The 27,420-nt window shown below is 35.1% G+C and overlaps 1 protein-coding gene across 2 annotated transcripts in view; it reads left to right on the top strand.

Moving 5' to 3' along the window:
* The window catches only part of WDR49 (WD repeat domain 49), a 198,749-nt gene that overhangs the window by 11,558 nt on the left and 159,771 nt on the right, over positions 1-27,420 (top strand). For both annotated transcript variants that reach the window (XM_030932047.1, XM_030932058.1), the window contains exons 3-5: positions 15,121-15,561; positions 21,588-21,764; positions 22,629-22,803. In XM_030932047.1, the coding sequence (XP_030787907.1) occupies positions 15,121-15,561; positions 21,588-21,764; positions 22,629-22,803 (793 nt within the window). The remainder of the gene's footprint in view (positions 1-15,120; positions 15,562-21,587; positions 21,765-22,628; positions 22,804-27,420) is intronic.

Genomic DNA, 27,420 nt, shown 5'->3' on the forward strand with positions numbered 1-27,420 from the left:
CATTAAAATGTTTATTCATATGCTTTATTCTATAATGTATATGAAATAGTATTGGAACTATTACATCAATACTACTCTAAAGAAAAATCCGAGACTTATTTGTAGGTTTTTTTTTCATTATATTGCACTAAGGGCACATGGGTTAGAGAACTGGGCTTATAGATGATACTAAAATTAATTTATCTTATTGTGTGGTTGTATAAGCTTTTTACATGGTTAGGTGAGTATATATACATAGTAAATTTTAGAATTTAAAAAATCTTTGTTTTGATTTTATTTTGTTGACTATATGAAACATTTTTATGGTTCTCAAGTCAAAACAGTATAAAAATGCATATTTAGAAAAATGTTATTATCTTCCCAATCCTTTTCTTCCCATCCTCTCATTCTGCATTGATAATAATTTTCATTAACTTCTGAAAATTTTTTTCTGTGGTTCTGTTGTTTTAAATACATGTTTGTCTATGTGTATTTTTTTTACCTTCTCTCTCACATAAAACATAGCATACATTTATTCTCTGTGGCATTTTAATTGTATTTCATTAACAATGTATCTCCATATAAGTTGAGAGAGAGTATTTTCATTTGTTTAACAGCTGTATTATACTGTTTTGTTAAATGTAGTTTGGTTCATTCAACCTCTGTCATATTCATGGACCTGTAGGCTGTGTTTTCCCCCAGTGTTTAATTCTGAAAATATTTAAATCTAAGGAAAAGAGGAAAAAAGATTATTTCTGAGGGAAAATGAATTGTTATTTAGACATGTTGATTTGAATTATCTATACAGGACTTCCAAGTTAATATATCCAGAAGGGAAATAGGATATAAAGATTTAGGGCTCAGAAGAGAGGTCTAGATAAAGATATTTCTGTGGGCATTCTCAGCAATTAGACCATATTTGAAGCCTAAGAAATTGGGTCATATAAATCAGCTAGGGCATATGATGGGAGAAGGGAACAGGTCATAGGGCCAAAAGCTAATACCTCATCCTATCTTATCTTTGTCTTATCTTTCTGTAAGTACCACAGAAAAAGTGGTACTTACAAGAGATACTGAGAAGGAGTGATCAGAAGTGTTGCTGAGAAACACAGTGTAATGTAAACCAAGGAAAGCAAATGTTCTTAGATGTAGGGAAGAGTCAACAGAGGCAAATTCTACAGAGATACATATTAAAAACACATAACTTATGGGTGGGAGCCTTCCAAACTTAGAGAGATGGAATCATTGGCTCTAACCCTTATGCCATAATATTGGAAATCCAAAGCCCTTTCCAAATTTCTGCAAATGTAAAATCACCTCTGCCTGCCCTCCGTTGCAGCTGCCATCTCTCTTTATCAAATTAACACATGCCTGAGACTCAGCTACTTATGTAGTTATTCAAGACTTTCCATTCAGAAAGCATTTACAAGTCAAGTAGATAAAACTGAAGGTTTTTGGGAAGTAGGTGTGTGGGTTGGAGTGGGAAATATGTCAGAAACACGCAGATACTCCCATTATTAAAATAATTTTAGCCATATTGCCTGTGGGTTTTTCTCAATGGCACTTTATTACTATGCAACCCTCTGCCATCATGGAGTCTCCCGTCCTTTCCACCTCCCATTTCAGCCACCGTTTCCTTCTCTCTCCCTCTGTCTAATCGAATAAAAAAATCAAGAAAAACAAACACCAAATTAGTTTCCTAGTTTCCTCTTTTTTTTTTTTTTTTTTTTTTTTTTTTTTTTTTTTTTTTTACAGTAGCTTGATCCCTGTTCTTTCTTGATTGGGGTCTTGCACATAACTCAGGTTCCATTTTCCAACTAAATGGGAATCTCAAGTTATTTTCCCAAACAAAGATATTTTGGCACTAAACATTAACTTGGTACATTTTCACGTTTATCAGATGATAACCAGAAAAAAGTGTATTGAAATGTTTAGCCACAGGATTTTTGGTCTTCTTGTTAAGAGCAGCTTCAGTGCAGCTGCTAGATTGCAATAGGTTGAGTAAGCTGGAGGTGAAGAAATTGAGACAATGTGAGAACATGATTATTTCAAGTTGAGTGAAAGAAGGATGAGACAGTAGCAAAAAAGCAGATGGCAATGTTAAGGGAAGATGGTTAATTCGAATGACTTGATCATGTTTAAATGCTGATGAAAAGGAGTCAATAGAGAACAAGAGAGAATAACAGTAGAAGAGATTCTCTAGGTGGTAGGAGAAGGATGTATCCAGAACACAGAAGTTCTGCTGTCACAGGGGAGAAGGAGATGGCTGCAGATACAGGTCATTATATATTTGGGTGTAAAAACATTGAGGACATTTCTACGTAATTGATTCCTCCATTTCTTTCTCCCCCTTTTCATTCTCTATCTTTTGCTCCTTTTCCTTATGGGTTAGGAGTCAAATTTCTTTATTAGGAAGAGAAGGGAAATGATAAAGTAGGAGTTTAAAAGAAGTAGAGAATAAGAGTGAGAGTTCAGCAAGAAAACGTGGACGGATTCCTAGTATTATAGAGGGACATTTGAGGTTGGAGATCATGTATTTTGTTGTGGTGACATCATTCTGCCCTATCCATTAGTGTTCAGCAGCCTGGGTATAGGCACAGAGAGGATACTTTTCCAGTGCTGTGTTTTACCAGATATCTGGGGTGAAAGGATGGCAGAACCAAAGAATGAAGATAATTACCAGAGATTGGTTGAAGTTGGATCTTTGGTTTGAGAAGGATGTGACAGTAAGAAAGAGCTGATAGTTTGGTGAAAAGGCTCCCCTCAGAACCTGGATTAGAATCTTTCTGACTTTTTATGCTTATCTTATCGATTCAAAGTTTATATGTGAAATGTAAGTATATCATTATAAAGCTTTAGGCTTCTGGATAGATAGCTTTTATCAAAACAGTATGAGATTATTTGGGAGTATACATTCCAACCTCTTATTTTTCTGGTTTGTTGATGACTGTGTTATCCTAAAGAAAATCAGATTTTGTTGAAGCCAGTGTATTTGAAGTGTGGTAAAAGTGGTTAAGAATTGAAAATTCTTGGTTCTAGGTCTGTTTCTGCCAATAGTGAACTATGTGACCTCAGAGAAGTCTTTTCTTAATAAGCCTGAACATCAGTTTCTTCCTTTTAAAGGAAGGGTTTGGTGTAGATTCTCTAAACTTTCTTCTAGCTCCAACATGGTATGAATCTATGATCCTATGGATGCATAAACTTCTTTGCCATAATCATGGTCTCCAAAAAAGGAACAGCAATTTAAAAAAAAAAAATATCTTTTTATTGCTACAGTGAGATTTCCAACTGAAAATCAATGTAACTCAGCTCTCTGTCGGCTGCACCATTTCGCTGGTCACTTTTATTCCCCCAAGTTTCTAGCCTAGGCACAAAAGATGATAGTGATAAACTACACTTTAGATCCATAGCAGATATTGAAGAATTTCACAGGCTTAGAGAAAATTAATAAGAACAATTATATTTCTCAGGGGTGATGATCATCTTTATTTAAAAGAGAAAGATTTATTGAGTTTTTCCTCCAGCTTTGATTCACTTCTAATTCACCAGCTAGATAGGAAATCAAAATGTTGAATTTTTGACTTGTGAGAGTTTGATTCCAAACCTTAAATTCAGTCAAGGTTTGTGTCTTTGTTAGTTACAAAACTTTAACTTTATTCAAATTGATGAGCTCTTGAATAATTGATAGTATAGTAAAAAGGAAAATTAAATTCTACTAAAATCTATTGAAGCAAGAAAAAAGAGTGCTATGGACCTTGACTAGCAGACTAATTTCCCCTGTTCTGTTGTTCATTTCCTCATAAATGTTCATTAGTAAGTAAAAATTGCAGGGGATGATATAAACTGATGCATCTGTTTTGCAATAACATATCTAATCTTCTGCTCCAGGAGATGTTCACAGAATTTGACAGCAAACCCTAATACATATTCATAACCAATATGCTTTGTAACCAAGGGAAATTGAGGCAAGTACACCAGAATGAAGCATGAGAAACCAGCATGTTAATTTTAAATGTAATTATAGTTATAGGGGAAAAGGCTGCATTTTGATAGCGTGTACTCATTCAGCTGTCATGGAACATTAAAGAAAAATCATACCAAATGTCTGACAAAAGAAATATTAATTTTGGTGAAGTGTTGATAAAACTAGCAGCTTATGAAGAAAATAAAATCTTGAGATCCTATTATGAGCAATTTTTCATGTAGATAAAAAAAGCATTGCAGCATTCTAATGATCTGAAATAAAATCAGACAACTTCAAAATTATGGAAAGGTATCTAGTCCATACAAAATACCTTTTAATGGAATGTTTCAGCATGCTTAAAGGCTACACGCCATTTAAAATTAGGAAAAGCAATAGTTAATGTGATGCTTTTAATCTTATTAATTTCTATAACCTAAAAACATGTGTTATTAGTAACCAGCACACCTAGTCTCTACACTGAAGTGTATGTATTCGAAGAGCATTGATCTTGTCGTCTTGTTCAAAGTAATTGGTAAAGAGGAAGTCAAACTGTTGCTGTTTGCTGATGATATAACTCTGTACCCAGAAAACACTAAAGACTACTCCAAAAAGCTCCTGGTACTGATAAAATAATTCAGTAAAGTTTCCAGATACAAAATTAATGTACACTCATCAGTAGCTCTCCTATATACCAACAGCAACCAAGCTGAGAATCAAATCACGAACTTAACTCCTTTTACGATAGCTGCAAAAGAAAAAATAAAATACTTAGGAATATACCTAACCAAGGAGGTGAGGTGAAAGACTCCTACGAGGAAAATTATAAAACACTGGTGAAATAAATCATAGATGATACAAACAAATAGAAACGCATCCAGTGCTCATGGATGGATAGAAGTAACATTGTGAAAATGACCATACTACCAAAAGCAATCTGCAAATTCAAAGCAATTCCTATCAAAATACCACCATCATTCTTCACAAAACTAGGAAAAACAATCCTAAAATTAATATGGAACCAAAAAAGAGCCCACATGGCCAAAGTAAGACTGAGCAAAAGCAACAAATCTGGAGGCATCACGTTACCCGATTTCAAACTATACTTTATGGCCATAGTCAACAAAACAGCATGGTATTGGTATAAAAGTAGGCATATAGACCAACAGAACAGAATAGAGAACCCAGAAATAAAGCCAAATACTTACAGCCAACTGATTTTCAACTAAGCAAACAAAAACATAAAGTCGGGAAAGAAGACCCTATTCAACAAATGGTGCTGGGGTAATTGGCAAGTCACATGTAGGAGAATGAAACTGGATTCTCATGTCTCATCTTATACAAAAATCAACTCAAGATGGATCAAGAACTTAAATCTAATACCTGAAACTATAAAAATTCTAGAACATAGCATTGGAAAAACCATTCTAGATGTTGGTTTAGGCAAGGATTTCATGACCAAGAACCCAAAAGCAAATGCAATAAAAACAAAGATAAATAGCTGGGACATAATTAAACTAAAGAACTTTTGCACAACAAAAGGAACAGTCAGCAGAGTAAACAGACAACTCACAGGGTGGTAGAAAATCTTCACACTCTATACACCTGACAAAGGGCTAATGTCCAGAATCTACAATGAACTCAAACAAATTAGCAAGAAAAAAAGAAACAGTCCCATCAAAAAGTGGGCTTAAGGACATGAATAGACAATTCTCAAAAGAAGATATACAAATGGCCAACAAACATATGAAAAAGTGCTCAGCATTACTAATGATCAGGGAAATGCAAATCAAAACCACAATGTGATACCACCTTACTCCTGCAAGTATGACCATAATAAAAAATCAAAAACTAATACATGTTGGCATGGATGTAGTGAAGAGGGGACACTTCTACATTGCTGGTGGGAATGCAAACTAGTACAACCACTATGAAAAACAGTGTGGAGATTCTTTAAAGAACTAAAAGTAGAACTGGCATTTGATCCAGCAATCCCACTACTGGGTATCTACCCAGAGGAAAAGAAGGCGTTTTACCTAAAAGATATTGCCCAAGCATGTTTACAGCAGCACAATTTGAAATTGTGAAAATGTGGAAGCCACCCAAACGCCCATCAATTAACAAGTGTATATTACACACAATTAACAAGTGTATATACACACACACACAATAGAATACTACTGAACCATAAAAAGGAATGAATTAATGATATTTGCAGCAACCTGAATTTAACTGGAGACTATTATTCTAAATGAAGTAACTCAGGAATAGAAAACCAAACATCGTATTTCTCACTCACAAGTGGAAGCTAAGCTATGAGGATGCAAAGGCATAAGAATGATACAATGGACTTGGGGGACTCAGGGAAAAAGAGTGGGAAGGGGTTGAGGAATAAAAGACTATACATTGGGTTCAGTGTATATTGCTCGGGTGGTGGGTGCACCAAAATCTCACAAATCACCACTAAAAGACTTACTCATGTAACCAAATACCACCTCTTTCCCAAAAACCTATGGAAATAAAAAAATTTTAAAAAATTTAGTGATGAGTACTTACAATACTGTCTGGCATGGAACCAACACTTAATAAACATTTGTTGACTGAACAAATAAGTATACCTATGCTGTGCTGCTTTATATGGTATACATCTTTAATATATATTTATTAATGAAGAAATTAATGGGTGGAAGGATGGATGGACGTGTTTCTCCCAGTGGCTTACAACTTACCATTTGACATTGATTTTCAGTTTCTGGAAACAAATACTCACCAATGACTTAAGGGCAGTAAACCTTGGGTCAGTGAAATGCTAACCCACTGACAACCTTTGACAGAGGAGAAAATACCCAGACCAAGTTGGATTGTGCTTTCTCAATAATGTTGAACTGGGACTTTTGTCTTGGCCAAGTTCTTATTTGCAGAGTGGGAGAAAAGAAAGTATTTCTTGCCTCATTTCATTATGAAATATGCTATTGGAAAGAGGGGCAAAAATATAAACAACATTTCTAAGGGTTGGCAGATTCTGAAAGATAAAATGTCTGCTTTAGAAATATCTCTTTCCTCCAGAAAGTAAGTAATATTTAGGCTTATTTAATAGAACTATACTTTAGCAACCAATCGATAAGTCTTAAGAAGAATAATACCCCACCTTTATGAGGGTCTTGAGTACAGGCAACCTCCTACTTTGTTGATGGGAATGTAAATGGATTCAACCTTTTAGAAGAGGATTTGGCAAAATATATTTTAAAAACTTTCAGGACATGTAAATTCTTTGATTCAGTAATTATGCTTCTAGAGAATTTCCCTTAGGAAATAATTGGACAGCTTAGCAATGATGTGTATGTAGGAATATATATATATGTTGCTGGGTTGTTTATATAAAATTATAAGGCTTTGGGAACGATTGAAATTTTTAATAATGGGATTATAAATAATTGTATGTCTTTGCTATAAAATATTGTGCAGTCATTAAAAATAGTAATAAAGGCCAATGTATATTATAAGAGGCATAGCTTTATGGTATGATATAAGTGGAAAAAGCCACATAGAAAGATATGTATGTATATCATGATGCTATTTTGTAAATAATAAGTGGTCATTTCTGTTTCTGCCTAGAAATAAATCTGAAAGGCTGATGGCATTATAAATGATTTTAATTTTTGACTTATCTTCATTTTCTATAATACACGTGGATTCTTTTGTGCAAAAAATAAACATTTGTAAAAGAATGTTGGCACACTCAAGTTGCCAATGGCACATGATCTCTTCTTAATGGCAAAAATGCCTGTCAAGTATCAAGGTTTTTTTTTAAAGTTTTGCACTTATGGTTAGAGCTCACTTTTCATATAAATTATGGTTAAATCCAAATCTTATAAAGCTCAGAGTTGAAGGAAATTTTAGAGTTTATGCTTTTTCTAAATAGACAGGCAGCTCACTAGAACCGACTGTAACTGCAAAACATGCTTTTTAGGCAAAAGGAAATGATTGTCAGAATATTCTTTGAAAATAATTCAGGAAGACAGGAACATTTTCAAAAGGTCTAAAGTTGTGTCTAGTGATATAATCAGCTGGACATTCTGAGTATATTAGCTTTCTGGCTCTTGCCACAACAAATGTAGACAATTTAATAACTGGTTATTTTCTTAGTAGTTAAATAGATATAGCAAAATAAATGTACAAACATTGTACTAGGAAGAGCTGAATGAGATTATGTTTTCTAATGGCTCATACTTTTCACCTTTATTAGAAGAGGAGTTCTAACAGAGGCATGAGCACTAATTATTACCTCAAAAAGACCCTATAGATAATATAGATTAATAAAAATCAAAGGACATACCTTTAAAACACTATTAAATAGTTTTTATTTGAAAGCCTATATTTGAATGGGAGCACATTGTTTATTGGAATAATAAAGATTTTATTAAAGCCATAGTAATTAAACTTTTCATTGAAGGAAATGAGAATTATTTTATGCTCTATGTTTTATAATGAAGTAAAATTTCCTAAATTCCTAATATTTCCCTATCTATATTAAGTGTATACTTGTGAATTCCTCCTGTTCTAGATGCGTCAGCAATAATTAATGCTTGAATAGAGTTGTCTAATGTAAAGAAGATGGCCATCATACGGATTATCTTTTTGGTACTTCATGCAAACCCTGAGAGAGGTCATGACTGGCTTAAGGGCATACAAATGTTATGTGTCAAATCCAGGCATAAAGCCCAGACATTAACTAAATTAGCACTAATTTGAAGATGTGTGTCTGTGTATGCATATGTATGTATATCCCTAAAGACAGCTCAATGGTAAATTATTTCGCCACTCAGTATTGAATCTAATGCAAACTAAGAGTTTGTAGCAACTAAATGATGCTCTATGCAAGTTCCTTTTTAGATTGAAAAGTTATCTTTGCTTTCTTTCTGTGGAATTACTTTCCGCCAGTAAGTCCAGGATGGGGGTATTTGGCTCACAGAGCAGCACTACGAGCGGCTAAAGACAAGACAGAAGCTGGGATTACTCACATGGATGAAATGTCGCTCTTGTATATGTGAAAGAGCCATGGTTCTGGGAAGAGGTAAACTTTACTTTCACCAGGCTCACTTAGGACAGTTTTATATTTGTGCCTTTGAGGAAGAGCAACTGAAACAGTGTGTATGGTTGTTTCTTTATAAGACAAAAATTAGCATCTGCTGCTATGATGATAACAGTCATAGAAGCAGAGAGTTTCAGACCATTCTGCTGGTACAGTCTCCTGCACCTATTCTCTGGGCCCCTAAGAAATCTTTAAGAACTATCTAGTTAGCAACTAGCCACCCTGGTAGAGATCACTAATATTAGTAATTATGAACATCTCCAAAGCCTTACACACACACATACACACACACACACACACACACACACACGAGTTTGGCTAAATTCTCAGAAAACCATCATTGCTGACATGACGACTCAATTTATAATTCTTCTATTCCCCAAACCCTTTAGCAGGGCATTAACATTTATTGAATATAAATGTGCTATATATACATTAAATTATCCCATGTGCTATACATACATTAAATTTTGAATAGATCTTCATAACAGCACTAGGAATTCATTATTATTATTCCTACTTAGAGGTGCCATAACTGGGGCTAAGACTTAGAGCTCCACCTTCTTCACTGCCACACGATTTCCCAACCACAGTGTATGATATATATAGTATGAAGACATGAATGAATTAATTCTAGTCCCAGAGGGTGGGAGTCACTGATAAAACAAGAATTATGTGGTAAAAGTTAATGCATTTGTGTTTTTAAGCTTGTATAAAAGATCAGTTACCTTAATTGTACATTTAACTAATTTATTCAAGTTGGCATATGATAGAATTAATAAACAACATATTAATCAAAGCATCATGCTTCTTCAAAAAAGTTAGGATTTTTTAGTAAAAATAAACTACTAGATTTTAACTGAAGGTATGGCTAAAACATGGTTTCATTTTCAAACTTAACAAGCTAATGGGTGAACAATGGATAACAGAACTGCCAGCGACATCATACAATTGTACTTTCTGGGCCAAATTTCATAACCTAGCCATATTTCTTGTCTCTTTCCCCAGTGGATATTGGCATTATCAATGTGCAGAAAAGTATGTAGTTGATTGCTTATATTACTTTGAGAAAGAAAATTTGTCATTTACAATTTGTTTCTAATTCTACATTCTTAAATGTAAAGAAGAAATTGTTTTGATATTTGTCAGAGTAGTTTCTTATTTTCAGAAATCAAAAGTAAACTACCAGCTTATAGGAAGAAAATACACTGAGATCCTGCTTTTAAATGTTGTTTTATTGATGAGACAATCTAAGAGATTGATTGATGCCATTATGTAATAGTTTAAAAATCAACATTGCCTTAGTTTTCAGAAATAGTTTGCAGTTTTGACACAGATGGAGCACTTTTAGGACCAGGTTTCTTTCTCTACCCTTAAAATCTGGGTCCCTCAAAAATGTCCAGCTATCTAAACATTTTAGACTAAAAATAACTGAAAAAAGATACAATTAATTAACTCCTGGCTGGTTCAAAGGGCTTGATATCAATTATTTCTCAGAAAGTTATTTTAATTAGTTAAGTGCCTGGACTAACCTCCATTAAACTAACCTCTATTATCTCAGCTAATCTTCATAACAATTTTCTTGCAACTGATACTGCTTTACCTACTTTACAGATGGGAAATTAGCAGCGAAGTACCTTGCCGGTAGTTCTCACAATCTCTGGTGGAACCAGGCTTAAACCTACATTAGTTTGACCTGCTCCACAATATGCTGCCTCTAGTGCTTCTTCCAGGCCTGACTTTGGCTCTGACATGGTGGGAAAAGTTTATTCTGTCATAATGAATCTCACTGAACTAAACAGCCCATCAATGTTAAGCTAAATACTTGTTTGAAATACAGTTAATCTTCATTATTTGTGAATTTTATACTTGAAAATTTGCCTACTTCCTAAAATTGATTAATCCCCAAATCAATACTCGTGGCACTTTAATGGTCTTTCCCAGACATGTGCAGAGTGGCAAAAAATTTGAGTCTCCCAATGTGTACATTCCAAGCGGAGATCAAACAAGGCAACACTCTGCTTTCTTGTTCCAGCTCTCATATTGTAAGCAAGCATCCTTTTTAACATCTCTCTCTCTCTCTCTCTCTCTCTCTTTTACCGTATGGCAATTTCTTTTTTTCTTTTTTTCTTTATTTATTATACTTTAAGTTCTAGGGCACATGTACACCTCGTGCAGTTTTGATATGTAGGTATACATGTGCCATGTTGGTGTGCTGCACCCATCAACTCATCATTTACATTAGGTATTTCTCCTAATGCTATCCCTCCCCCAGTCCCCCACCCCCCGACAGGCCCCAGTATGTGATGTTCCTTGCCCTGTGTCCAAGTGATCTCATTGTTTTCAACACCTCTTTAATGCCACGGTTTTCACATGTTGTGCTTATTGTTGGGGATTTCACTCTTTAAAATGGCCCCCAAGTGTGGTGGTGGAGTGCTGGCTAGTGTTCCTAAGCGTGAGAAGGCTGAGATATGTCTTACCGAGAAAATATATGTGTTAGCTTCATTCAGGCACAAGTTATGATGCTGTTGGCTATGAATTTAATTGTGATTAATTAACAATATATTAAATAACATGTCTTTGAACGGAAACAAACATAAACAAAATTATGTAGTGAGCAGTTGTACAGAGGCTTGCAGAAACTTAACCCTGTGTTTCCCCTAGGAGCAATGGTTCAGTATCTGCTAATTTAGTGTTCTCAGAGACTTTACAGAATATAGCTACGAACAGCAAAAATCAATTGCATGTGGCTTCACTGTTCTTTGTAATGGCATATGTATAGAAGTTAACTTATTGCCCTTTCATTAAAGTTTCACCATGGGGTAATTTTACTGGCTTCACTAAGCACTCTTCAGGGATTCACCCAATTTTCATCAACCACTTGACAGGCACACCTTGGAGATAGTGCAGATTTGGTTCCAGACCACTGCAATAAAGTGGGTATCAGGATAAAGTGAGTCACACACGTTTCTTTGTTTCCTAGAGCAAATAAAAGATATATTTAAACTATACTGTGGGGTATTAAATGTCCCATAGCACATATCTAAAAAACTGTACATATCTTAATTAAAAAATACTTTATTGCTAAAAAAAAAATTAGCAATCATCTGAGCCTTTGGCGAGAGGTAATGTTCTTGTTGGTGGAGGGCATCAATGTTGATGTCTGCTGACTGATCAGGGTGGTGGTTACTGAAGGTTGAGATGGCTATGGCAATTTCATAAAGAAGATAACAGTGACGTTTGCCACATCGATGGATTCTTCCTTTCATGAAAGATTTCTCTGTAGCATGAGATGCTATTTCACAGTGTTTTACTCACAATAGAATTTCTTTCAAAATTGAAGTCAATACTCTCAAAACTTGCCACTGCTTTATCAACTAAGTTTAATAGTCTACATCTTTGTTGTCATTCAGCAATGTTTATGGAATCTTCACCAGGAATAGATTCCATCTCAGGAAACAACTTTCTTTGCTCATCTATAAGAAACAACTCCACATCCATTCGATTCTGATCATGAGATTGCAGCAATTCAGTCACATCATCAGGTTCTACTTCTAATTGGAGTTCTCTTGTCATTTCTACCACATCCGCAGTTAACTTTCTTCATCTAAGTTTTGAACCCCTCAAAGCCTTCCATGACAGTTGGAATCAACTTTTTTCCAAACTCCTGTTAATTTTGACATTTTGACCTCCTCCCATGAATTATGAATATTCTTAATGGCATCTAAAATGATGCCATTCTAGTGAATCCTTTCCAAAAGGTTTTTAATTTATTTTGCTCACATCCACCAGAGGAATCACTGTCTATGGCAGCTATACCCTACAAAACATCTTAATTGAAAGTTGAAATTATTTCTTAATCTATGGGCTGCAGAATGTACATTGTGTTAGCAGGCATGAAAACAATATTAAACCCCTTGTATATGTCTGTTGGAGCTCTCGAGCCACCAGGGACATGGTGGAGCAGTACCCTTTTAAAAGGAATATTTTTTCAAAGCAGTATGTGTTAGCAGTGGGCTTCAGTGAACCATGCTGTATATTCAGTAAACCATGTATATTCAATAAACCATGCTGTAAACAGAGTGCTGTAATGCAGGCTTTGTTATTTCGCTTATAGAGCACAGAAACAGAGTCTTTTTCTGTTGGCCAGGCTGGAGTGCAGTGGCGCAATCATGGCTCACTGCAGCCTCTACTTCCCAGGCTTGAGTGATACCCCTACCTCAGTCTCCCAAGTAACTAAGACTGCAGGCTCATGTCACCATGCCCAACTCATTTTTTTGTTTTTTGTAGAGATGGAGTCTCACTATGTTGCTCAGTCTTTTCTCAAACTCCTGGGCTCAAGCAATCCTCTCCTTCAGTCTCCCAAAATTCTGGGATTATAGGCATGAGCCACTGTGCCCAGTCAGATTTAGCATAAATCTTAAGGCCTCAGAGATTTTTGGGAATAAAAATGAGCGTTGGTTTCAGCTTAAACTCACCAGTTAACATCAACCCCTAACAAGAGAGTCATTCTGTCATTTGAAGCTTTGAAGCCAAGCATGACTTTTTCTCTCTAGCTATGAAAGTCCTAAATGGCATCTTCTTCCAAATAAGGCTGTTTCATTTACATTGAAAATGTATTGTTTAGTGTAGCCACCTTCATCAGTTACCTTAGCTAGAGATTCTGAATAACTTGCTGCAGCTTCCACATGAGCAGTTTCTGCTTCATGTTGACTTTTATGTTGTGGAGATGACTTCTTTCCTTCAAACCTCATGAATCAACCTCTACTAGCTTTCACCTTTTCATCTGCAACTTCCTTACCTCTCTCTGCCTTCATAGAATTAAGGAAAGTTAGGGCCTTGCTCTGTATTAGGTTTTGGCTTAAAGGAATGTTGTGCCTGGTTTGATCTTCTATCCAGACCACTAAAACCTTCTTCAAAGCAGCAATAAGGCTGTTTAACTTTTTTATCATTCTCGTGTTCAAAGGAATAGCACTTTTCCTTCAAGAACTTTTCCTTTACATTCACAACTTGGCTGTTTTGTGCAAGAGGCCTAGTTTTCAGCCTCACTCATCTTTTGACATGCATTCCCCATTAAGCCTAATCATTTTTAGCTTTTGATTTAAAGTGAGAGATGTAAAACTCTGACTTTACTTAAACATTTGGAGGCTCTTATAGCGTTATTAATTGGCTTAATTTCAGTATCTTTGTGTCTGAAGAAATAGGAAGGCCCAAGGAAAGGGAAAGGGAAAGCGGAGTGACTGGTTGGTGCAGCAATCAGAACATACACAACACTTATGAATTAAGTTTGCTGTCTTGTATGGGCGTGGTTCATGCTGCCGCAAAACAATTATAGTAGTAACATCAAAGATTACGGATCACAGATATATGTGCATAACAGATATAATACTACCAATAATAAAATTTTAAATATTGTAAGAATTATCAAAATGTGACACAGGGATATGAAGTAGGCATACTATTGAAAAAAATGGCACTGATAGACTTGCAAGGTTGCCACAAACCTTCAATTTGTAAAAATCACAGTATCAGCAAAGTACAATAAAGTGAAGTGCAACAAAAGGAGATATATCTGTATTAATTTCCTGTTGCTGCTGTAACTAATTACCAAAAACCATGACTTAAAACACACAAATATATTAATATACAGTTCTGGAGTTCAGAAACCCCAAAGGGATTTTACAGGGATAAAATCAAGTTGTCAGGATTGCCTTTCTTCTGCAGACTCTAGGGGAGAAACCTTTCCTTGCCTTTTCTAGCTTAAATAGAGGTAACCAAATTCTTTGGCTCACAGCCTCACATCACTCCATGCTTCCGTCATCACATCTTCTCCTGCCTTACTCTTCCCGATATAAGGACTGTCGTGATTGACTTTTTGTGACTGAGAATGTCAACTTCTAGTCCTGTCAGTTACTTGGTCCCCAGCTTAAGTTCACTTGAGTATATTACTGTCATCAAGCAAAAGACATTTTTCTTTTCATGTTGGCAGAATTGCTGATTAAATTCACCTTTGTGGGTAGCACAGTGCTCTTGTGCATATGATGCTTTCACTGTTGTCTCACTATTGTTTTTGGATTCCCGTTTCTAGTCGCCAGAGCCAAGGAAAATCATTTGTATGTCCAGAGAAGACTTTATACAGAAGATGACAGAGATTGTTGGTTGGGGCACGAAGGAAGAATACGGGGAGCTCTTTGACAAAGTGGATGTGGCCCAAGACGGCTTCATTAATTGGGACAAGCTGACTTCCTTTATACTGCTAGAGCTTTACGAGCAAGATGAACGAGCAAAGGCAACTGTGGTGCCCCAGTGGAAGGACCTGGAATTCCTCCCAGTAAAACACAAGGACAACATTCAAAAAGTAATTTTCTTAAAAAGTTCAAGTCATTATCTGACGATTAGTAAAGAAGGTTTATTAGCAATCTGGGGAGAGAATTTAAAGCTGCAAGAAACATTCCCCATCACTTCAGATGCCACCAAGCTCAAACACCTGTGGGTGACAAGCCTGGTTTCTCTGGAAAATGTAAACAAGGTACAGACTCTTTATAAAAAAAAGTACTGCTTGTAAAAGAGGAAAAAGTTATGGGGTGGGGCTCCTGGCTAGCAGTAACAGAAAGCTATATTACTGTTGGTGGCTTTCTCCTGACCTGGAGGGAGAACAGGTAGTGCCAACAGAACTACATGATTTCCCAAGCTGTTCTCTTGGGTGCCTTGCAATGACACTGTGGCTGATGGCTCAGATTCCTGGCTCTGTCTTCAATGAGGCCATGCTTCGTTATTAGCTTATAAGAACTTTACTCCTGTATAGTTTACAGCAGGATGGTGAATCTATATGTAGAGCTGAGAGGCTATTACTGTGCATGGCAGGATTCAATGCAATTAAGGAGAACTGCTTATCTAATTTTGATCACTGTACTAGTCAGTGTCTTCATTCTAATAGATAGGGCCTACTCAGGCTAAACATCTTCATATACCTATACCTCTCAGAAAGATAACATACTGTGAGTAAAATAATTTTGACAGGGAAGGTTGGAGCTTGAAGAATCCACATGTTAATATTTTATATTAAGCAGAAGGTAGATTTTACTATGAAAATTTTCAAGTGCATGCACAAGCAGAGAGAATAGTATTAGAAACCTGATGTACTCAGTATTCACTCAATAATTTTCAATTCACAGCTAATCTTGTTTCATCTATACCTCCCCCTTAAGATCCAAAACATCATATTATTTCATCTGTAAATATTTCTGTATTTCTAAAAGATGTCTCTATTTTAGCATGGCCAAAATACCACTATCACACTTAATAGCCATAGCAATATTTTCTTAATACCATGAAATATCTAGTCATGTACATATTTTCCTGATTGTCTTATTAATAGTTTGTTTCAATGAAGATCTGAATAAGGTCCAAATATTGTGAATGGTTAATATGTCTCTTTTGATATACATGCTTTTCTTTTTTCCTGCTTTGTTTTTTTTTTTTTTTTTTTTGCAAATTTTGGCTGTTGCTGTTGATGTTTTTGTTAAAGAAACCAAGGTTTGTCCTTTAGAATTGTCCACAGTCTGGATTTCACGGATTGTGTCTACATGGTGTTGTTTAATATGTCCAGCCATTCTGTGATTTTTCTAGTGAATTGGTAGTCAAGTGTAAAGCCTTGTGTAGTTCTGGAGTGGTTAGTTTGTTTAGAACAGATGGCTATGTGTTCTTCAGCCAGTAGGTATGAAATACCTGGTTCTTCCTCTTCTTGAGATGTTAGCAGTTATTGCTGACTATTCCTAAATCCATGAATTTTTTAGGAGTCAGAAGATGATATTCTAATTTCACAATTTCCTTTTCCTTTAAGCTAGAATACCTCTATAAAAAAGAAATAATCCCATTAATTGTTTAGTCATCATGTGGTACAAATTAAAGGCAGAATAAATGCCTAATTTTCACGTTTATTTGCCAGTTTTCACAATAATGAGCTGGTTTTCTAATATTGTCTAAAAATAAACAATGAGTACTATTAATATTATTATCAGTATAATTGAAAAATCATGGGTTTAAAATTTTTGATTTGTTTTAATCTACTGAGTTGTTCTCCCATACCAGAAATTGCACCCTCTTTAGAGAGTGGGAACAATGCAGGTCGGCTTCTGAGTCTTTTTATAATCCTGACAGCACTTGAAAGCTTCTTTGATTCCTGGTATGACAAAATGTTCTAGAATCATCTTGTATATTTCCTATGCCAGACCTAAAATCAGCATTTCTCCAAAAAGGCAAGTTATTTTTAGTGGGAAAATGTATGCTCTATTGTTTGGAACCATAAATCATTCTCATCCTCAGTAACTTCCTATGCCCTGATCTATTCATCCTCTCAAAATCACCATGGAGTAGTTACTATTCCCACTTTACAAATGAGAGACTGAGCAAAGAGAAGTTGTATAATTTACCCTCAGTCACAAAGGATGTAATCAGGGTTGCCAAGACTTGTAAACTGAGGCAGGCCAACTTTAGACCTGTGCTTCAGTCTTTGCTGCCTCCATAGTGGCTGCTGACATGAGATCCAACTCCTTTTTGCTAAGTATCTGGTGCTAATATTTAACTTGTATGAATTAAAAGATATAGTCCAGATGATTTTTTCATATCTGTGTGCAGTGTGCTGTTATTATTATATGATATTTCTGTTGCACTGTTTCTTCTTTTCAGCACTGAAGTAAAATCTTAGTCTTTCTTTTGTGCTTACTCAATATGGAATCTTAAAGAACGTTGCTTTTACTCTTTTTGAAACGGATTTATTGAAATATAATTATACAAAATACACTGCACATATGAAACTGTCCCAAGCTGATAGATTTTAACACATACATGACCTGTGAAAAATCAACAGTATGAAGAAGACAATGAACATATTAATCACCCTCAGAAATTTCCTTGCAGTGTTTTGCAACTCCCCTCATCCCTTTTTTGTTAAGCAAGCACTGATCTGCTTTCTGACTGAAAGCAGATTAATAGATTAATTTGGATGGATTTTCTAGAGTTTTGTATAATTGGCACCATACTGTGTGTACTCCTTTTTTTCTTTTTTCTTTTTTAACATGGCATAACTATTTTGAGAATTATCCATGTTTTGAGGTATACTACTAGTTTTTATTGCTCTGCAGCATTCCATTTTGTGGGTATGGCCTCACAAACATTTGGTATGATCAGTTATTTTCTCTTAATTTTAGCCGTTTTAAAAGGCCTGCATTTAGATCTTATTATGGCTTTAATTCATATTTACCTAGTGACTAATGATGTTAAGCATATTTTCATGTGCTGGTTTGCTACCTGTACATCTTCTTTTGTAAAATGTCTATACAAATCTTTTCCAATTTTTTATTAAGGTTGTTATCTTATTATTGAGTTTTGAGAGTTTTTATATATTCTGGGTAGATAGATTTATCAGATGGATACTTTGCAAAACCTGCATCTCAGTTTTTACATTCTCTTAATATTGCCTTTGGTAATTTCATTTTTAGATTGTTCATTGTATAGAAATACAATAGATTTTTCAAAAATGATAATATATTCTGCATCTTTCTGAAGTCATGTGTTAGTTCTGTAGTGTTTTTGAGCATTTCTAAAATTTCCTATATATAATATCATGTTATCTCCAAATAGATATAGAGATCTAGTTTAACTTCCTCTTTTTCAATATTGATATTTTAAAATTTCATTTTCTTGCTTAATTTATCTGGCTAGAAACGCCATACCACATTAAATAGAAGTGGTGAGAGTGAACATCCTTGTCTTGTTTCTGATCTTATGGGGAATATATGTATTTTTTCACCAATGTGTGTGATGTCAGCTGTAGGATTTTTGTTGTTGTTGTTGTTGTTGTTGTACATGCTGTTTATGAGGTTGAAGAAATTCTCTTCTATTCCTGGTTCGTTGAGTGTTTTTATCACGAAAATGTGTTGGATTTTGTCAAATGCATTGTTTGCATCTACTGAGATTACCATATAGCTTTTGTCTTTTATTCTATTAATATGATGTATTACACTGATTGATTTTTGTATGTTAAACAAACCTTGCTTTCCTGGGATAAATATTACTTTGCCATGATGTGTAAACTTTTTTGTATGTTGCTAAATTCTCTTTGCTAGTATTTAGTTCAGTATACATTTTGCATTTACATTAAGAGGTATAGATCTTCAGTTTTCTATTCTTGTGATGTCTTTCTCTAATTTCAGTATTAGGGTAATCCTGGCCTGATAAAATGATTTGGGAGGTGTTACCGTCACTGTAATTTTTTGGAAGAATTTGAGAAGTATTGGTATTATTTTCCTTGAAATGTTTGGTAGAATTTATCAGTGAAGCCATCTAGTTGAGGATTTTCTTCGTGACACTTTTTTTGGCTATTAATTTAATCTTTCATTCATCATAGTTCTGTTGATATTTTCTGTCTTATTGAGTTGGTTTACATAGTTTTTGTTTCCTGAAATTTATGCATTTCATAAATGTTAACTAATTTCTTAGTATATAATAATTTTATTATCTTACTAATGCTTTTTTATTTCTGCAACGTTGATGGTACTGTTCACTCTTTTATTTCTGATTTTAATAATTTATATCATCTCTTTTTTTCTTTTTTTTTTTTTGAGACGGAGTCTCACACTATCTCCCAGGCTGGAGTGCAGTGGCACAATCTCTGCTCACTGCAAGCTCTGCCTCCCAGGTTCATGCCATTCTCCTGTCTCAGCCTTCTGAGCAGCTGGGACTACAGGCACCCGCCACCATGCCTGGCTAATTTTTTGTGTTTTTAGTAGAGATGGGGTTTCACCGTATTAGCCAGGATGGTCTCGATCTCCTGACCTCGTGATCCACCCGTCTCGGCCTCCCAAACTGCTGAGATTACAGGCGTGAGTCATCGCACCCAGCCTATCATCTCTTTTTTTCTTGGTTAGTCTAGCTAAAGTTTTGCCAATTTTGTTTATCTTTTCAAAGAACTAATTTGATTTCATTGTTTTTCTCTATTGCTTTTACATTCTCTATTTGCTTTATTTCTGTACTAATTTTATTTTTTTCTTCCTTCTGCTGGCTTTGGATTTAGGTTGCTCTTCTTTTTCTGGTTTCTTAAGATGGAAAGTTAGGTTATTGATTTCAGATTTTCTTTAGATTGATGTTTGCAAATATAAATTTTACTCTAGACATTGCTTTTACTCTATTCCATAAGTTTTTTGTATGTTGTGTTTTTGTTTTCATTCATCTGAATGTATTTTTTTCATGTCTTTTGTGATTTCTTTGTTTTATTTCCATGTAGCTGTGAATTTCCCAAATTTTGTTTGGTTGAATGACACTTCTAATTTCATTCCATTGTGTTTGGAGAATATAATTTATATAATTTCTAATCTTTTAAATTTATTGAGATTTGCTTTATCACCTAATATATGGTCTACCCTGGAAAATGTGCCATGTGCAGTTCAGAAGAAATTCATCCTGCTGAGGTTGGAATGGTGTGTTCTTTAGACATACCTTACATCTAGTTGGTTTATAGTGTTTGTCAAGTCTTCATTTTCTTGCTGATCTTCAGCTCAGTTGTTCTATCTGTTATTGAAAGTAAAGTGTTGAAATCTCCAACTGTTATTGTTGAAGTGCCTACTCTGTCTTCAATAATTTTAGTTTTCGCTTCATGTGTTATGGGGCTGTACTGTTAGAAAAATGGCAGATGTAAATCTTACCTGTTCAGTAATTATATCAATGGACTAACCACTCCAATTAAAGGGCAAAGATTGGCAGAATGGTGATTTTAATAATTTATGCATGTTTCTTAAAATTTTCTATTTGATGAGACATCATTCCCATTTCTTTCTCTCTCTCTCTCTCTTTCTTTCCTTCTTTCTTTCCTTCTTTTTTAAAGATGGGAGTCTCGCTACATTGCCCAGGCTGTTCTTGAACTCCTGGCCTCAAGCAATCCTCCTGTGTTGGCCTCTCAAAGTGGTGAGATTATAGGCATGAGCCATCACACCCAGCCACATACTTTCCTTTACTTCTTTAGACCTTGTTTTCTTTAGTTGTTTGAATATATATATGTGTGTGTGTGTGTGTGTGTGTACATATGTGTGTGTGTGTGTATATATGTTGAATTGAAGTCTTTTTCTAGTAAATCCAATGTGTGAATCTCCACAGGGACATTTTCTGTTGACTTATTTTTATGTTGTTAAATATTTTCCCCTTTCTAATATAGCCTTTAGGGTTTTCTCTGACTTCGTATAATGCCATATCTTTGTGCCTTAGTTCTCCTATGTGATTAGAGGTCTAGTCTCCCATGGATGGGGATGTTGATGAGCATGTGGAATAGGGATAGGAAATAAAGCATGTTCAAATGCCTCTAATAGGAAAAGTTTCTTCTTGGCTAGATTCCACAGTTAGGATAAAGTACATTTGTGCCACTGTTCTTTGCTTCTGTAATACTGTTAAGGATCCTCAGAGAACAAAGTCTGATTTGGCAATTAGAGTGGCATGTCTGCTTTGCATATTAATTTTGCTAAATCCATCAGAATTACTTTCTGATTTTCTACTCTACTACTTTAGATAGCAGTGGCTTTTACAAGTAAAGAGATTTGTTTCTATGATCTGCTGTCCAAAGAAGAATTTGCTTGCCAGTACAAACTCCAAGGCCTGAAAGGAACACCAATTTGCATGGATTATTGGTATGATCCTCTTGATGCCAATGAATCAATTCTTTCTTTTGGGGATATAACTGGAAAGGTAAGTGAGGGTAGATTAAGATTGAATACTATGGATTTAATCATCAAACTGTAGTTTAAAATAGAAATTAAAATGCAATGAGTGTGACCTCCAAATTTAATTACATTATGGCTTATATGCACATTGGACATGGAAGAGATGGATTAGGTCACAGTTTTGTCTTCTTGCTTACAAAAACAAACCTTAATTGTGTGTGTGGGTTTGTTTGTTTTTTGGTCTGTCTATAGTCTCGCTTTTCTCATTTAGAAAAAAAGATCTTCCTGACCTTTTTCACCATAGGATGCTTAATTTATTAGATACCAATATGAATAAATGTTTAATATTAAATGATTACATTTATCCCTCAAAATGCTTTCAAATTTATTGTTCTGGTTTTCCTACATAGAGTATTGGGTTTCTCAGTACCAATTTCCTAGCGAGTGCCCATTGTCTGTATCATATAACAAAAGGATTAGAGATGGCAGCTCTGAAACCTAGATATTGGATACAAATATTTCTGTCTTCCTATCAAATTTCACCCGACCTATGAAAAAATATTACTTACTGAATGAAACTAGAATATGTCTGTGACCTCTGAAGTAGGCTAATTTAAACAATTTCCTTTTGTAATTGTGAAAGCTTTTCATTTTTACTATTTTAACGACAAATGTGTCTTAAAAACAAGTAAAAGACTGCCCTTTGGTAATTGTGTCACCAAACTAATAATTGTTCTGTTTTTTAGTATGACAGCCTGCATCCTTTAAATAATATTGAAGAAATTCTTATTAAATTAAGAGCTATTCCTTATTAAACTAAAATAACATAGAATCTTCTTGCAACAATTATCCTGTCCATGACTGTTGTTCTTTCAATGTCTCCGTCAAGGTTCAAGCAATTGCTTTCACAGCAGCCTTGATTTCCCTGTTTGAATGGCCTGCTAGTGCATGTGAAGATGGAGAAGCCACCATGACCATTAACTGGGCAGAGCTGCTCTCTGGATGTCACAAATGTTGCCATATATTAGAGCATAAACTTCATCAAGGAGACTGGGTCAGGCAAGGTATTGAATTTGAACAGTAATGAAAGTAAATTGTCACCTCTGACTTGTACATTTATATTATTTGATGAAAATGTTTCACACAAAACGTTTAAGTCTAGAAACCAATAATTGGTTCTCTGGAGGTTGTGGCCTGCACTCTACTATCACTTGAATGCTGGCAGGGATTCTTTCTTTTTTTTTTCCTTCTGAATTTATGCCTCATACAATTAATTCAGGTGACCAATGTGCTCAAGAAATCTTAAGACAAAGGAAAACATTGTCATAGAATTCATTTAGCTTCAACTCAACTCTGATCCTAGCTAATCTCATCTAGTTACATCAGGGTTGTTTAATAAAAGAAATTAACAAGTTCCCTCAAGACCATTCCTTTGTTTTCTTTATGTTCTCATGGGAAGCATATTAGTTTGACTGCCTTTAAAATGGAATCGCCTTAATTTTCTTTTCTTTTTTTGATGTAATGACCGAATTTCTCTAATCTAGAGTACTTGAGTGGCAGTTCTTTGTGTAATAAGACTATGTTATAAAATCAGCGTCTATAGAAAACCAGAACTTTCTTAAAACCTAGTCACCAATGAATTAGTTTCATAAAATATCTTAATTTTATCTGATGGCTCAAGATTCAAATGTGCAATATCTGCACTAATATTTCTCTGTTTAAATACTAAGGAGTATGATAATTTTCTCACTTCTAAATTGCTGCATTAAAGAATGCCCACTGAAAAGAATGAAAATTAACAATCTCATTGACTTTAATGAAATCTGATGAGATTAATGTTATTGGTCTATTCCTAATACAGTTTGAAGAAGAGACAGTCAACATGGATCCAACTGTTGGCTTTTATGGTAATTTCACCCTCTTTGGGTTTCAGAAGGTTGAAACTAATTCTTTAATGTATGCCCACAGTAATAATTTCCTATGTGAGGAACTATGTGCTCTGCATTTTTTTATTTGATATAAATCATACCATGCCTTTAGTACTTTCTATACATTTTAAAATTCTGGCATGCTATTAATTGCAGGAAAAACACAAGATGACAGTTTTTGGTCATCTGCTAAGTGTGATGGGCAGAAAATTACGTGTTAAGTTTTCATAACATGAAAATGAGAATCAGAGTATTAAAAATATCCAGAATGGAGCTATCTCAACTTCTTCTGAAAAACATTATATATTTTTAATTTGTATTCATATTCATTTGTTCTTTAGATACATATGCCAAAGACTAGATTATAATAATAAAGTGATAGTTCTTGAAATTTACTCCCAGTAGGTTCTCTGAAATTTAATGTATTATTTGAGTCAATAATCTTAAATTAATTGGGGTAAATACAGAGAAGCCTATAGAAAGCTGTCTTAGAAAGGGTTGGACAGATAACAAGTAAGGCTTTTAAATTGTTGTTGTCTTTTCCAATTATGCATTATATTTATACACTCTCATGTTTAGGAAGAGAATGGGAAAGCTCTCACTGCAGACTCTGCCTCAATTTTATTTAAGGTTCTCAAAAAATCAACCATACCAATGAAGTAACCTATCAGTGAGCATGTGTCTCTTAAGTTGTAGGACAAGGATTGTTCTCTAGGTCAATGCTGATTTGCTACTTATCATGTGTCCATCATAGCATTCTGATCTTTGATTCTCTCCTCTACTGACAAACGAACATGGGAATTTAGTTTAGTATTAGCAGTGGAGATTCACGTTTATGACCTAAGGAATCCAATTTCACAGTCTGGCATCAAATCACTGCAAAGTAGGAATTGGCTACAGAGAAGTTTTACGTATATATAAAGAACTATGTATGTAATACAAATTAGATATATATATATACACATACATATATAGTTAAGAATCTTTGCTATCTTATTCGTATTACATATTTCTCAGTTCTTTGAATAAAAAATTCATTATAATCAAGTAGATAATTTTTGGGACAACAACAGGAATACACACAAACACATTTACTTTAAACAGTTTGTTTGAATTATGGACTTGAGTGTCAATCAATCAACAATTATTTATTGATCTTTTGTGTGTCTTAAAACGGTCTTCGGCATTTGAGACTATAGGAGAAAGATTAATTATAGACTCAACCCTCAGAAAACTTAATAACTGAAAGAAATAGAAACTAATACAAGTCACCTTATTAGAACATTGTTCAGTGGTACTGAAAATTAACTACTAAACCTTATAAACAAGATTTTGACTCCTAGAGTAGTTCTTAAGCTGACAAGCCATAAGAAAAAGCCTTAAGGATTAGTGGTGGTACTTGACGGATGGATGAGGGAGAGAAAAAGAGAACATGGGCAACATGAGCAAAAGTAGACAAGCAGGCACAATGATGACAGAAGGAGAGGTAGGCATGAATAGATCAGACACTGAATATTAGGGAAATAGAAACAAATAGGTCACATGGGAACATAAGGTTGGAAGATATGGGTCATGAAACATTGAAGGCTTTTGAGGAAACTTGGACAGACCCAATGCAGACAGCATTTAGGAAGTTTACTTGGTAGTTTGTTCAGCATGGATTGGAGGAGAAAGAAACTGCAATCAGACTGGCTAGTTAGAAGGTTTTTGATCATCAGAAAATGGAAATGATAAAGAAAGGACAGAAACAGGCAGCTCTCGGAAGCAACCGTCTTCAGGATTTGAGGTCTAAAAATATGGAATGATAAACCATCTTAGGATGTCTTATAGAACTTTCCACTTCTAGCTAGGGAATTTTTTATTTGAAGATTACAGATCCCCACCTGGCCCAGTGCACAGACTCTTCACAGCTCATCTCCTCCTCCTCCAGAGGATTCTTCATTCTGAGATACCCCAGGTTCTGCAACCAAAGACGAGTCTTTCTTTTAAAAAATGTTTTTGAAGTTTCTTTTGTTTGTTTGTTTGAGATGGACTCTCACTCACTGTGTCACCCAGGCTGGAGTTCAGTGGTCCGATCTTGGCTCACTGCAATCTCTGCCTCCCAGGTTCAGTGATTCTCGTGCCTCAGCCTCCCAAGTAGCTGGGATTACAGGCACGTGCCATCACGCCTGGTTAATTTTTATATTTTTAGTAGAGACGGGGTTTCACTGTGTTGACTAGGCTGGTCTCGAACTCCTGACCTCAAGTAATCCGCCCATCTGGGCATCCCAAAGTGCTGGGATTATAGGTGTCAGCCACCATGTCTGGCCTACCACAGAAGAGTCTTTCTTGCCAACGTTTTTCCTGAAATTTCCTTTATTTTTTGCCACTTCACCTTACATCGAACTCTTTATTTTGCCTCTTCCTCTGTCTAATTCAGATGGACTCTTCATTGCATTATTTGCAAGGTTCTCAATTTTGGCATTGCTCCTGAATTCTTCATCAAAATCTTGCTTTGCATTGCTGCCCACCTCGTGAACCAAACCTACCAATTTCTGTACCCATGTTAGAATTTGGGTCCTGCCTCTTACCTTCCCAAGCCTAGAAGGACATTTGAATGCCCCACATGAAAATTACATTTACGTATAAATGGAAATTAAAACATCCTTCTTGGGGCAAGCACTATATTGTTCATTCACCTTAGTATCTACTATAACACATAATACAATGTTTTGTAAGATTTTCTCTTTATTGCTGATTTTAAGCCATTTGATTATGATGTACCTTAGTTTTTCTTGGGGTGTGTGTATATATGTGTATGTGTTTATACTGGTTAAAATGCATTAAAATGCTTGGATTTGTGGATCTGTAGTTTTCATTAAACTTGGAAATTTTTCTATTGTTATTTTTTCAAGATTTTCTTTCTTCTCTCTCTCTTTTTTCTCTAGGACTCCAATTATTTGCCTTTCCAGAATTCTGTCCTATATTTTCTAGCTGCCTCATGGTCCTCTAACTCTAATCTTTGTTTCTCCAACTCTGGAGATTGCTAGGCTCTGTGTGGTTTCCTGCTCTGTGTGCTGATAGTTTGGAAATTTCTTCCAAGAAAGTCAGAGCGATTGTAGGGCCCACTTCATTTGTTTCTCTTCCTTCAGGGTTCACAGTTCTACTTTGCCTACTGTCAAAATCTGAAAATATTGTTGCTAATATTTGTCCAGTTTTCCAGTTGTTTATGGTGAGAGATTAAATTCAGTCCTTGTTATGCCATCATGGCTGGAAGCAGAAATCCAGCACAATGCTTTTTAAATAGTGAATATACAATAAATATTTGTCGATCAATTAGTCTCTTTCTTTTGTTGAGATCTTTCAGTCACCTTAACACCCTTTACCAGCTGCAAGGATAGGAACTTCTATGTGATATTCACCCAAAAAACATTTGCTAGGTAATTACTATGTAATAGGCACCATACTAAACACTAGCGTATTTCAGCTGAATTCTGTTATCTAGATCCATCCCAAGAAACTTAACTTCTAGCATCCGACTAACTAAGAAGATTTTTAAATAATCTCTTCAAGGTTTGTTTATTATCATGTTCACTTTGAAGCACTCAAAACTAAGTAGCCAGTCAGTAACACTTAACAAAGTATCCTTCTGCACATGGTATTGTGTACTAGGAGCTCTGTGATAATTATTGTAGGGACCAATGGATAATTTATTTATCAAAGGATGCTGGAGTGAGTGTCTTGTTGAGATTGGTTAAGGGCAGAGAAGAACTG

The sequence above is a fragment of the Rhinopithecus roxellana genome, chromosome 1 (assembly GCF_007565055.1).
Source record: "Rhinopithecus roxellana isolate Shanxi Qingling chromosome 1, ASM756505v1, whole genome shotgun sequence".
NCBI classification, from domain to species: Eukaryota; Metazoa; Chordata; class Mammalia; order Primates; family Cercopithecidae; genus Rhinopithecus; species Rhinopithecus roxellana.